The sequence below is a fragment of the Crassostrea angulata genome, chromosome 1, assembly GCF_025612915.1.
Source record: "Crassostrea angulata isolate pt1a10 chromosome 1, ASM2561291v2, whole genome shotgun sequence".
NCBI classification, from domain to species: domain Eukaryota; kingdom Metazoa; phylum Mollusca; class Bivalvia; order Ostreida; family Ostreidae; genus Magallana; species Magallana angulata.
In genome coordinates, this window is record NC_069111.1 from 46937219 (window position 1) to 46952448 (window position 15230).

A 15230-nucleotide genomic window follows, 5' to 3' on the forward strand; every position below is an offset into this window, starting at 1 on the left:
GGCTGAACCGTCTATTCTGCTATGTGCCCTAATGGTTAGGTCTAACTTTGCAAAAAGCCCCCCCCCCCCCGGTTCCGAAGCCTATGTGTCGATAAGCTTGAAGTATTCTGATACATGCACTTAATTTTAATTCACAATGTACATATGTCTTGTAGCATTTTAAAAAAAAAATTTTTCCAGATATTTGTATCATCATGTTTATGGGTAACAAATAAATGACTTTTTTTATATAAGACTGTACAATATTTGATTATACATATGTTTTCATCCGAATATGAAATTTTGAACAAATGTACGAGTATAAACAGGTCATTAAAATATTATTTATAATTTTAAATAAATCATAATAAATAAGTGGGAATGGAAATAATATTTAACCCCACTTTTGCTATAAGAATAAGACTGGTAAAAATCGTAGTTAAATAGTGGATGCAGTTGGGTAATGTAAAGTTCAAGCAGATACCGGTAATTTATGTAATTAAATGGTCCCCAAAATAGATATATGCTAGCTATATATAATACATGTACATTTCTAATTACATCAACACTCCATTACATTACATTAATACAGTCAGATGTTTTGCTCCGAGGCAGGTGCGAAACATTGACGTGGGAAACATCTCAGGGCGAAACAGAATAGGTGCGAACCATCCCGGATTCCAATAATCGATGACGTATATTGCTTCCCAAAAAACGCCACCTAGCGTTTATTTGTGCGTCCGCTTGTTTCATGTTGATGTATGTTCGTTTTACATTTATGTCTGTTGGTTTTACTTTTTGTGTTTGATTTGTATTTAAATACCTTTGGTTGATTTTTATGTACATTTATTTTGCAAAGAAGACTGTTGGTTTTGCATTTATGGTCATTGATAATATTATTTTAGATCGCTGAATTTAGTTTGTCGTTGATTTTGTAAAAATGTATTTTTTGCCCTTTCCGCTGCCCATATTTCCCCGTTGTATTTAACCAAGGGTTGATGCCCTTCTCTCACCAGAGGTCGTGCTATACAAGCTTCGCCTTCACCTCTGTCAACGCTCGATGTACAAGATTCTTGTACAAACTGAAACGATGGCCAAAATATATTTAAAATCGATGCATTTTACTTCTTTTATCTATAAATATGATTGAAAGTAATTCACTTCAAATGTTTAATACAAATATTCATTTTTATTTCAAAGTTACTGGGAGGACTTTTTAGCGGAGGTAAAAATTAAAATCTGATCACATGATCTAGTTTGACAGATGTTTGAAAGTTTTGAAAAATCAGTTCCTGCAGTCTCCCGATTCATTTGTGATTTTACACAAATAAACAGTAAAGTCATCCCCTACGATACCTTTAAACCTGCTCACGAAGTCTTTGCCCGTTAATATCCTTCCTTCAAGTTGATTACGGGAGAAACGAATCAACAATGTCATGTGCTCAGCATGCTTGTTTTGATCATGTGTCAGACTATTTTTCCGGCGTTGACAGAGGTGTAAGTAAAGCTTGTGTAGCACGACCTCTGGTGAGAAAATGGGTTGATGCATGCTGAATATTATAATTCACTACTTGATTTCTCACCTCATCTTTATGAATGCAAAATTCTATCATGTGACGTGTAAGATAGCATGTTATGTACTAAATAGACAATATTGTTGCCAAGCTTTGATTTAAAGTCTTTTGTACTTACATGGGCGTGGTCTAATTGTTGAAACCATAGTAAATAGTATGTACATGTACCATATAGAACAGATAGGTTATGGTGGAAGAGTGATCACATAAATATTTATATATGGCGTTGTTATTCATGCTTATCTAATTTCAGTACCATTCTGATAATGCCAGCTCCAACGCTCATGCATATTAATATCAATCGTATGTTTGATCAAGAGCAGATAAGCGAAAATTCTTCTTTTTTCGAAAGTTGTAAGATTGTATCACAGTCTAAAATCTTAATTAATGTTGGAAATTTACTAGACTCTTGAAAATTTAACAAAAAATGATATTAGGTTAAAAAATTAACGCAACAGAATCGACTGAAAAGGGCTCAAAACCCGGCGCTAAGTGCAGTCATCCTTTACACGAACTACCTACCAACGAAATTATATCCCCACAAACCACGAAAAAATTGCCTATATTCGAATATTTACCATCACGAATAAAAATGACGCCATAGTAAGTCAAACCTCTAGCAGAGTGGTCAGCTTTTTATAATAAACATCGGTAATTATCAGCATTGCCAGAGGTGTACCAATCATCACATTTGTAAACAATAAATAAGATCCTGCTTTGTTTTTAAAACTCGGTATCTTAACTGCTTGTAAACCGATATTTGACTTTCAAATTTTGACACAGCATTAAAAATACCTTTTTTAACCATTTTAGATATTAAGGTATTCGATGTATAACAACCACATTTTGTACCTTATAAATGAATAATCCGATATTCTTAATCATGATACATGTATCATTTTGAAGGTGTTATCAAATAAAAATACTCCACCAAAGGAATTTTCAAAATTTTGATTTTGGTCCAACTAATTACACCTTGAATTTTGCATTGAAGTCTATGGGCAATGTATGTTTTATCAAAATATTGTAAAAAGTAACTTAAAATTCCTAAAACTCTTTTGGTTTATACATGCATAAACTTTTTCTTTATTTAAATATGAAATAAAATTAATCATTTACCGCAGATCTAGATATTTTGACGAAATTAAAATTTTCTTTTTTTCATCAAGGGGAGTTAACTCTTTAAAAAAAATTCAAAGTGCGAACTGACCAGCTCCTTATATGTTGTCTGTCATGTGAATTTGGTTCATTTCACTTTCATAGTTATATAGCAATACATATTTAACCAGTTTAAAATGATTCAAAATTGTTCAATATCTCTTCATTATACATTGAATACCTTAAGGTGGAATAACACTTCATAACAAAATGGCTGGCCGCTGATCGAAACGACATTTCGTTTTATTAAAAGGATTTTATGAACTGAAACATTTATCTTGCTCCATAGCCGAGTGGATAAAGTGTCGGACTTGAGAGATAAAAAAAAAATGTCGGACTTGTAATACGTACATCCCGAGTTCGAATCTCGCAAGGGCTTTTGTTGTTACTTACTGAAATAATTATTTTAGATAATCATTTTTTATCCCCAAACTGCAAATTTTTTGCTTATTTGACATTTGTACAGTTTATTTATCATTATATCTTTCATTATCAAAATATTTCATGTTAATTTGAGTGACTTTTTCCAGGTTTGTTATTCCACCTTAAAAATGAAAAAAAAAAAACTGGAAACAATTTGTAAAATTGTGAGCACATATCGTGTCTAGTTACCTAGCTATCTACAAATATTGGCGCCAGCTAATCAAAATGTCACGATTTTGTACAGGCAAAAAGGTACTGTTGAAATCTATATTGAAGCGGTGTTTGATGTTTTGTTTTAGTTCTACGTATATAAACATATCTGAAAAGAAAAGTTTCGATACGAATTGTTAGCTGGATGATGAACGTATCAAAATTATGTTCAGAAATAAGCAAAGGAATTTTGTATTCATTATACTATGTAATTACTTAAAAAAATTACATGACAAAATATCTCTTTGCATATCGCTATCATTAAAACATGACATATCATACCATGTAAATTTCAATATAGCTTATGATGCATTTAAATGACAACGGCATCGACATTGACACATTTTGTCAACACTTATTTCTGTTTTGGAAACAAATTTTAGTAATAGTAATCTAAGGCAAGCACGGGTGTTTGTTAACCGTATATACGGTGTGATACAATAGATTGGTCACAAATCTTTATCGATACAAAACGTAAATCACTGAATAATATCAAATATATTTTGGTTCATGATTACGTTTTCTGTTTACGCGAGCAGGCATAAATCTGCATTTTATAATAGTCACTGCTCTCCAGATTAAAGTGCTGGACACACATCGTCTTATGCAGAAACGATTTCGAAGCACTCCTCATTCCAATCCATTGCCAATGAATATCCGTTTCAAAAACGCCACGATAAAGGACACCACCATGTTTATTGGTGAGCAGACGTCAGAGTGGCTGGTTTGAACGGGTTTCCATTTTTCCATGTCTCCTTTCATTGCCCCTTTGTGGCATTACTATTTGATAATGGGGGCAAATACTGGTCAGATTTATAAGTTTCTGAAATGAAATCATACAAATAATAAGTAATCATTACCCTGATGATGAATTGTTTCTGAATCATGTTTTTGTGGATGATTTTTGTGTTATTTAATCATTTGTCTTTCAACTTAACATTTGTGCATTTCTGTTATGATTTGATTGTATTATATTTCAGTTGAATGGTTACGTGCATTTCGTCTTACGAAATTGGAAGTGTAATATAATTAACCATTATTAATAGTAGACAATATCAAGCAATTATAAATCTAACCATCAACCGCGTTGATTCAATTGCCACTGAACATTCTACGGTAGCCATAAATGAATACCTTTGACAATCCTAAAGTTTAAGAACAGACGAGACGTTCCTCAATTCATAATTTTTCTTGATATTTTATTCCTTATTTATTAACATTCAAACCTGTTAATTCCCAAAAATTCAGGGTACATGACCACGCTCGTTCCGGAGCTAGAATATTTTGAATTTTCCTTAAAATAGCATGCAAAATGCATTTGAATGCTTATATGTAAAGTCATACTATACATTTTCAATTGAACACTCTATATCTAAATAAAAGATGAATCATATTAAATAAAAATATAATTATGAAATTTGAAGTGGAAATCTTCACATTTTGGAGATAGAATTTTTTTTTAGAAAAAATGGAAGATAGGTCGCGTCTGACCTTAAAAATAAGAATAAGAATACTTTTTTTCAAAAGCAGCGGTTAGAAGAAAGATTAAAGTCAAACGGCTGTAAACTGAGAGACAACAATAATATCAGGAAAAATAAACAAAGGTATATAATAACCACAACTCCCATAGGTTTTTTGGTAGTGCGTGCATTGAAAATTTTGTTTTAGATATTCTAGGATCCGCGGGATCGAACGAATGGTATGCGTCAACTAATTAATATGGATAACATTTCATATCATGATTATACCTCTTATTACATGCAGATGTTTTGTCTTTACGTGTATATGCTGATACATTTTTATAATATTTCATCGTTACAAATGTGTATGTGGTAATTTTGCATCATACATTACGTATCATTTTGTATTATATGCTGATATTTTTACATGTATTACACAATAGTTCATGTACCTTGATAATACATGCTAACATTCATTATATTTTGTATATGCATATATGTACATATAGTTTATATATTCGTCTTTACAGTGTAAAGAAGTCGTTATTTGGTGAAAGGTTGTCGCTATGAAAAGTGTATATGATGCATTATTAAGATACTATGACATTATATGCTGATGTTTTAACAGTCAACGCATCGTGATACTATTAGTTGATTTGTTTTCATTTTCTAATGAAATAATTTCTGAAAAGCAAAAACTATGTTTTATGTTGTAGAAATTTTGTTATAAAATTAATTTACATTATTCTTAGATGTGTAATAGTGACTTTATCTAATTATAACTACGTATATATAAATGGATATCGTTATTCCTAGGGCATTCAAAGAATCAAACTTTCGTGGACGATCTATATATAATTGTATGAGGAATAAAAAGACGCATAAAAGTTTTGCAAAATCCTCTTGAAGACTTTTCTGTTCGAATGTTGGTTATCATATATGCATTAACTTCTTGTACATTTATTATGCATGTATCAAATGTGGAATGGGGAAAGGGGGGTTAGGGACGGGACATACAGTTAGTGATGACTTAACGTGTTGTTTTATCATGACCTATATATACTACCACTTTTTTAAATTCTGATCAAAGGCATTTTTTTTTTCGTTTCAGATTATAATATCTCAGTATCAGCTTGTAAAATGAAACGTAATGTCGAATTACATGTAGCGTCAAGTAATCAGTATCAGCATTTTTATAAAGATTTCGTAAGCATCATCATAAAACTAGAAAGACACTGTATATGTACATGTATTAAGACTTATCATCATAAAATCAATGCTATCATCTGAAGGCAGTTATAGTGCCCCATACAAACGTACCCTGTACAGATATAACTACAGAAGCCAGTTGGTGCCATTATATTGATCTTAAGATACTAGTATTTCTTTGAAGATATTCTCAGTATAAGCTTCCATCTAAGGTATGCACATATAAAAAAGCCATGTTTATTATCAGGCTGTTGCCAGATGATACATGTAATGTTGTGGTCGCCCGATATCTATCAGGCGACTTTAAGATAACATCAGGCACCAACCGACTTCGGTATATAACAATTTAGTCTGCTTTGAACACAACTCTTTGTTATGATCACCTGCAAGTATTATGATTGAGCAAGCTAGCCCGACCATCATCAGCATGAACACTGCCCAGAACACAAGTTTTCCTGCGCTCTGGGGTACTTTGGTTTTCTCTCCCACCAGGATGGCTTTGTACAGATTCCCTTGTCCATAAGGGTGTACGTAACGTCCGCCATTTAGGGGTTGTCTCAAAACTTGATCCACAATGTCACAAAATTGGTGGTCATCAACGTATCCGTCCTCAGGCTCAAAAGCTGGATTTGTAAAATCCTGGGATGACTGTGATAAAAAAAGACATAATATCAAAATCAACATACTTTAAATTCATAACATGGAAAAATCATTTATTTAATAATAACTAATAATTTAATTTTGAACGTTTTACAGGAACGTTGATTATTGAACTTAAATGTTTAAATTCAACTAAAACGTTCATCAATCCAGAGAATATTTTAAATATAACATTTAACGTTCCAGAGAATATTTTAAATATAACATTTTGGAATTGTTGCATTAACGTATTAGTAAAAAGAAAAACGCTACAACATTATCACGTAACGCTACATTATCACGTAAAGATATGTGGTACAATCGGAATTAGGTATGGATCAATATTGTTGCGTTTTCAGCTACGGTTGACGGTATTAATTTTATCATGCTTTCAGTATTTTGTAACAGCAAAGGCAATTAAGTTAAGGCCATGATTTAAAGGGGAAAACTTTTTTTTACAATCGGTTTTACAATGCAGACATTTATTTGATGCAATATTTATACACATTGGCTTCATCAAACATGTACACATAAATCTCGATCATCGTAAATTAATTCTATCGTTTGTTTGATCTCCACTTTAAGGTTAAAAGTCGATCAATATCCCATATTTGAGAAGACTTTTCTGTTTTAACATCAGAATCATTGATCTGTTTTTGGCTGTGCCATTGTAGGATTTGAAATCATTTTCTCAGGAGAGTACATAACCAGCACTATTACATGCCATTCGTTTTCAGTGTATGTAAAGCTCATTGGATTTAATTATGTTCCGAATCAGGGGGAAATCCCTGTTTATTCATTCTGCACACCTCGTCATTTCACATCAGTCAAGCAGAGTGTTTTTTTCTCCCTCAAGCGTCGTTATTTCTCATTGTGAGATGATGAAATTGAGCGGAAGTTCTTTGTGTTCTTAAACCTGTACCGTACTCCCTGTGATCAGTGTATCATCAAGGTTGATGGAGCACACTATGAGTTCTGGAGTTCTTTTCCGTCTGTCTCTGATGACACTGGCATCGTACGTACGTAACGATCGACGTAACGGTCTTTGTCACACTCGTTCCCAGGTCGTACTTCTTTATGACAATGTACCTTTGTAGGCAGCCCGTAATTCGCGTGTCATTGTTTCCTTTTATATATAAATAATTGAAAGGTTAAACCCGTAGTCAGGGTAACGAGTACTTAGTCTAGTTTAATTGCAACCCTTAGAGTATATCTATTTTCTGTCAAATGCAATCAATCTTTATATTCTCGAAGATATCAATGGAAATATATTTATTTATTAAAATTCAAACGTAAATTTCCATTTGTAAAATTAATTGAAATTTTTTAAAAATTGCTTTTACATGTATGAACTTATAAAATGAGCTTACCACAATTTTTAATTTTTTGTCCTGCATCGTTTATGAAATTGTTCCGAGTATCTTAAAAAGTCACACCACTTACAGTGTTAAACTAGCTTTCAATGAGGAACGCGCCGTTTGGATCAGGCAAAGCGCCGACAGCTGCGGATATTCGGAAGACAAAGACTATGAAAGACAGAAAACCCGTTTATTAATCAACTTTTGGAATTGACAGATTTGCAATCCGTTTCAAAATATGGACGCTGTTAATATTTAAATGATGCAAAAACCGTTGAACCCTGACTTATCCGGCTTTAAAGTCTTGGTCGCCTCGTATGAGATCTGTTAAAATCAACCTGGGAAGTAATACAGGTTATCAAGATTGAACTAAAAATGCGAATTGATAAAATATGCAAATTACCACGCGACCTGTTACCATTTTAAACCGACAGATGTCTTGCTAACTATGGAATGTTGACAAAGTGAATTATTGAAGGATAGTTAATTTGTTATTGTTAGAAGTTTACAAATGTAAAATCGATACCAATAATGTCGATTTGATGTGATTTTTACAGCTTTCTGTCGGCAAGACGTGGTACCTTCGTGATTCCGCGGCTGTCTTTATTATTTTTCATCCATGATCTGTGATCTCTGAATACAGTGTTTTTTTTCTAGAGATTTCCGTTTTTAAAAAATTATTTCGGAAGGGTTTATTCTGGTGATTTTCTTATAATATATGAGGTAGATATTTTGTGTTCTTGTGAAATTTTCTTTTTTTAAATTTTTACAATTTTTTTTTTATATAAGATACATGCAAGCACGATTTGATATTAATAACCATTATCTCTAGCGTATTCGAAGAATGAAAGAGATATATACCAAGCAAGCAGATATATTTTGCCAAATACGCACGGAATCCGACCTGGACTTAGAACACTATACTCAGTTGATGTAAATTGTGAAAACACCTGTTTGCAAGTTTTTGAATATTGCTATAAAGTTCTTCTTTTTTACGAAAAACTTTAACGTAATTCTTAAAGAGTAAAATTGTTAAATTCCTTTTAAAGAATGCTCGGTTACCTTTTTCTTGTACGTTCCATACAACTGATTTAAGGGCGAAAGATTGTTCGTTCCTTTGGGGAAAACTATCACATGGTCCGAAGGTGCACCTTCTGGTGCCGCAGGGGTAACGAAAATATTAGGTTCTGAGACCGTGTTCCGAAACGTGCCTAACTTCCGGTCCCCCAAGTTGTCCAATAACGGGTTCACACTCTCAATGCTGATTGGCAGACTGTTTTGCTTTGGAGTAATTTTGAGACGTTTAATTTCCGGGTTTCCAAGAATAATTCCACCGTCTTTGAGTTTCTTGTGATTGGTGCTATCAACATTGAAAACTTCATTGTTTGTCGAGATCTCTTTTTCCATTGTTTGTGGCAAAAGCATGTGTCAGGGAAAACATTGTACATTCAAACGCCATCGATTCTAAAATGAAAGGCAAAGCGTTAACTTTCACGTTTTTTTTTCCTTTAAAAAGTGAGGTTTTTATAATTAATTTTTAGATATGCTATCGGTTAAATATGGAAATAACGTGTTTTCTTCCCCGATGTTCTCGTGTTGTAAATTCAAATCTAAAGGTCGAGTAAACAGAAGGCATTCTTTGAACATTTATTTTTTCCTAGAGCTACATATATCGTGCACGAGATGAAAGAAAAACTAAATGGTTGAAAATATAGCTTTTTGTGATCGAAATAACTAATATAACACATATCAAACTCTTATGTGTTTAATTAAGACCCTTCCATTTAAGAAATATACTATATATGTACATAATCAATTTTTAAAATAAGCCGTCAACCTTTTTTTTTTTGGGGGGGGGGGGGGGTATTATTTATTATCAGCCGAAAGTGGTCAAATTCATGGTATTGTTGGTTGCATGCCCAAATAAACAAGGAAGCAATCAGTGTTTGAAAATAACTGTTACCTTTAACTTGTGACTCTTTTAAACAAACAAAATTCGAAAAACTACTACAAGTTTTAAGCCTTATAGAATTTAATTCATGAGTATATCATTTGACTGATTTAAATTGGGAGCGTTTGTTGACTGTGATGCTGTAATAAATAAGTACGAAACCACGTTAGTAATTAAGATGTTATGGCTCCAATGGTACTTGTAGGTATGTACATGTACTTAGCCTATACTAGTCAGTTATTTACAGGTACTTTTGATGTTTTCTATTCAAATTTTACGTCTTCATTTAGAAAGTAGGGTACTCCATATTGACAGCATCCAAGAGAAAAGAACAGACAGGCGAACAGATTATTTAGAGCAGTAAACCTTATTATTTCATTATTTATTTTAACTTTGAGCAATAAGCTCATCAGCATTGAACACAAGTATAAACATATGCGAGGCACGCAAAATGCGAAGCCAGTAAGTAGGCTTAGGGGACCCATCTGGGTTTTTAGGCTAAGTAGAATAAAGTACTGTTTCAGGATATTATAAATAATTGTTGGGTTCGAATTGTGACGGCAATTTTCTTTTTTTTAAGTTTGTTGCTTGTTTTGAATTAATCGAAGTTTACTTAAACTCCCTAAAGGAGTCCGATATAGACCAACCAATTTGTAGCAATAATAATATATTTATAATATATGAATAATGCCTGTTTAGGAGGGTAAGAGATGAAATTGACACCTCGAGAAAAGCATTGTCAACTGACACGAAACGGAGGTTGACAATGGTTTTTGAAGGGTGTCAATTTCAACTCTTACCCTCCTAAAAAGACACTATTTATTTTATTATACTGAATGTCTTAATTTTAAAGAGAACTTAACTGCTTTTATATCTGAATAACATGAATTCTATGGCGAACCGTATGCGCATAGTTTACGCGCATGTAACAATGTGTTGTGTTACCCGTTGCCAAATGTGTTGCTAACGCTGAGGGTAATAGAACGGATTATCAACTGTGTCTTAACCAATCAGATTTCAGTATTTAACATGAAAGTATAATAATAGCACTCAGGTCATAACAACTTACGACTATGTACCTCTATTTATGTTCAATAAAATTTGAAATAATATATTAAGCATAAGGTTAACATTTCAATTTTAACCTGTAATCAAAAGATACAGCATTTTTTTCTTTCACCCTTTAGCTAGATCATTATTTTTTCAAAGCACTACGCGTGATACACGTGAGCAGATCGACCGTGTTTGCTGACATTGTCTTTTGCATTCTGTTTCAATCTTATTGTTTGTTTAGTGTCTGTTCCTAGAAAATCGGTTAATTATGCATAACACAGCGGTAGTTCTTTGAAGTGACTTAAAATTGTAACAGACAACGGTTATCAACAGCGTCAGAAGTTCACCTGGGTAACCATTTCAACCTTATAAGTTCCTGGTGATGTTCATTAAGTGATGATATTTGGAGCAAATCTTGTTTGCTGAAAGAAGTTTTTTTACTGTATAAGGTTCAGCTTAAAGACAATGTCAACTTGTGTCCTTTTCGATATTTATCCGAGATCTATCATTTCCTGTTAGTTATGAAACAGCATTATCTCTTTAAACAAATAAAATACCTAAGAAATTATCTTAAAACCAAAGAAAATTCCTTAAAAATATATCTTAATTTATAAAGATGTATCTATGAAAACAATATTCAAAATAAAAAAAATTACGAAAGAAAATATTTTTTTTCAAAGAGATCGAAGTATGTACATCACCTTTTATGTTACAATGTAACATTCTTTCACGATAGAATTATTTCTCAAAATACAAAGGATATCCCTTTCAAATTCTTGCTAAGATCGCAATAACTCTGTAGTGTACAATATTTCCAGTCGCAAATCAATCGATTTAGCGTGGTTTATTTATAAGGTTAATAATATACTTTACGTTATATTATCACGAAAATCTGTAACCACTTTCATTTATCACTAGTTAATTTGGAAATAAAGTCGTCCATTAAAATAGTTAGCTTACAGCACTCCAACATATAACAGAAAGCTAAGTCAATATATCAAATGCCAAGTTATGAAAAAATGAGTTTCAAATTTGAGGTAAAAATAAACTTAAAAAAGAAATTAAATTACCTTTTTACACATTTAAAAATTGTATACAAAGTCATGTAATTGTACAGACTTACATGTTTATCTAATTCCAGTAGCTGTCTCACAACATCGGTGAAAGGTAACAGTATTAAAACAAATATTGAACCAGCCAGTCTATTGGTACATTTATATAGAGCGCTTATAAACTTGTTTTAAATAATTGGGGGTGGGGGGGAGGGGGGGGGCTGTACAATCCCAAAAATCAAAAATGAAGACAATGTACCTGTATCTTAATCTTACTCAAGAACAGAAAAAATTAGGATTCTAAGGAGAACAAATGGTGAGTGGGTTTACCAATAACCAAACAAATTCTCTAGGCATCAATGGTGTACAAACGGTATATGAAAAATTAAATCAAAACAATCTACAGCAGCATGTCTTCCCTATACAAGTACATACCTGATATAAAGGCAGTTTTCAATATATCTATGTATAAACTCACCAATTTCCACCAGAGTTAGATCAACAAGCCCAAATAAGCACAAATATAGTTAAACATAAATATTGAAAACAAACATAGATTTTAAAGTCCCCACAATATAGGCGGAGACTCTCACAATGGCAGATGCCCGGAGCCCCTGTCCCTGGACTTACCCGATCGTCATACTATATAGTGTCGGCGGCGGGTCTATTGATTGTCAGTTGTCACCTCTCCGAGCAGTGTGTATGATTGATTCACGTTACCTGGGATATATATGTAAATTCAACAGCAGATTCATAATCGACACAAATTAATTCCAGTTTTAACATGATAATCTGGTCCAGCTCGGGATAGTTCTACCTGCTGGAGGATTAGTGGGTTGTGCCAGACTGAATACAAGTTCTCGGATGTAAACATGGCTTTTGAACTCTCCTAGTCAAGGTTGTCATATCCCGATAAACTGGTGATCAGGAATCGAATATTAGCGAATAATTGTCTCCAGTCTATTAATGATGTATACACTCGGCATCAGCTGGTTCTCGAGAGTCAATCATTTTAATGAAGTAAGATCAATCAGGTGTTGACAATGCCACACTGTATCCGCCATTGACATCTCCTCCTACATAATATACACTAGATATGAATTCCTCCATGCCAGTGATGATGGGGCTTTATTACGGTCTTTTTAACATTGTCAACATTTGCATCTGTTCAGCATCCGCTTTTTAGGTTATTTTCATTGATTAAGGCAGTCTCTAATGAATGCGTTCCATTATAGCTTGGTAAAACATTCGAGTTTCCGAGGTACATGTATATAGAGGCGCATGCATTAGAGTGACGTAAAATATTAAGTAGAAAGGATGTAGCCGTTCTTAATTTTTTTTACTTAATAGCTTCATTTTATCGACAGTTGAGGAATACGGGGGTTTTTAGGTAGTGAAATGTATTTAAATTTATTGGTACTTAATCAAGATTTTTCCAGAACCATCGAAAGAAGATGGGGAAATAAGATAGCGCAAATGCCCATTCGGTTTAGTCGTGAAATAACATTTTGAATTTATTTCTTCCCAATTAAATCCATTCAAATATATTATAATACAAGTTTGCAAAAGCACAATTTCTAACTATATTCAGTTTTTAACATATTTAACAAATGATACGATCAAAAATATTGCCTTAAATTTTGGAGGTATCGAACCCTTAATATAATCAAAGTACTGAAGTACTGAGAGCCGGGCTCTTGTAGTGTGTCTTTATGCATATTGTGTAGTAAAGACTGAATCTCTCTCTCTCTCTCTCTCTCTCTCTCTCTCTCTCTCTCTCTCTCTCTCTCTCTCTCTCATGCTTATAATGTCGGCAAAGCACCAGAGAGCGACCACATTTTGTAAGCGGCTATAAACAAAAAATATGTCTGTCTAGTAGAAGTTAAAAAGTTCAACAGTTGCAGCCTTGAATTTTGCAACAAGCATTAGATATATTCAATCCCCATTTCTTCATCGCGCAGCAAAGTAGTTCATGGAAATTCATGCGCATTGTATGAGTTCAAAATGCATAGTAATGTTTTAAAAACACGTTATTAATAAGAAAACTAAAAAAGATAGACAATTCATTCGAAATTTAAAAAAACCAGAAACAAAATGCCAATAATTTTGACAAAACGTGGCTCTTTTTGTAACTATTTGGTATAGCGGAAGCTTTACCTTGACGCTGTTTGGTTTTTTGTTTACTTGTGCTATTTATAGTAACATTGGCGATTTGCCTGCCTATAGCCAGGACTCTGCTTTCAGCAGAGCCCGGCTAAAAACCCTAGATATATATAAGGTTAGTTTATGTCAGGTGCTCTAACCACTGAGCCTTTTCAGACATAACAAAGTAGGCTGTTTAAATATTATGTGTGACTTTGACCACGAGATTACGGACTTGTATTATTTTTTTTCAAAACGTCCAATTGTTTGGATATAAAATGATATTTTTAATGTATAGTGGGTCATCTCTCCACGTTTTTGTTGATTTAAATCGGTTTGTTTTCCATTGTTTTCCATTAGACTTTATTTAGTCTATGAGAAAAATATAGAGCACAGAACCACTCTATGAAAGAAAATGCCTTGAAGTTTTAAAAAATGACATTATTTGCAGGTTTTAATGTGTATACGACTGTTTGAGTAAAAATATTCCTAGTAATGAAAATATCTTTGGGTTACAAATCAATGATCTGTTAAATATATATCGTTTTAAATGATTTAAAAAAAATATCAGATTTATTGATATTTTAATTTTTCAGTAGCTTGTCCGACCGTGTCTGGGCATTTTACACGCCTTATCCACCTATCTTCTTTCTTCTCTCTCTATTTTATTGCTAGCCAGTCTGCCATGGCTCTTTGAAATCAACAAGATTTGTCTGCCTTTTGAGCTAAGACTATGCAATGTATGCATATTTCACTCGAAAACTGCGTCATTTTTAACTTGATTTAAACCAAGAAAAGTTACGTCCTATACCAAAAGAAAGTCCAAGGTATTGTTATAGTGGTTCTATTTTATAAATTATCTTATTGGCATTGCGGAGTGCTAAAATATTATAATATAACACGAACAACCTAATATATATACAGTAAAACTCGGTTATAGCGAAGTCCTAGGGACCAATGGATTTAATTCGTTATATCCGTAATTCGTTATATCCATATAACGAATTCGTAATATTAACTAT

At 32.9% G+C, this 15230-nt stretch overlaps 1 protein-coding gene across 2 annotated transcripts; it reads right to left on the bottom strand.

Moving 5' to 3' along the window:
• Positions 1 to 3103: 3103 nt before the first annotated feature.
• On the bottom strand, positions 3104 to 13231 carry LOC128180292 (uncharacterized). 2 transcript variants are annotated; one of them, XM_052848399.1, is made up of 4 exons: positions 12697 to 13231; positions 9073 to 9474; positions 6397 to 6661; positions 3104 to 4167 (listed from the first exon to the last, which is right to left on the bottom strand). In XM_052848399.1, the coding sequence occupies exons 2-4, from the start codon at positions 9433 to 9435 to the stop codon at positions 4103 to 4105; spliced, it is 693 nt and encodes a 230-aa protein (XP_052704359.1). In that variant the 5' UTR covers positions 9436 to 9474; positions 12697 to 13231; the 3' UTR covers positions 3104 to 4102. The 2 variants fall into 2 exon arrangements, with proteins under 2 accessions (XP_052704359.1, XP_052704270.1); XM_052848310.1 differs by lacking the exon at positions 12697 to 13231 and adding an exon at positions 12545 to 12689 and having other exon boundaries at positions 3105 to 4167.
• Positions 13232 to 15230: the final 1999 nt, after the last annotated feature.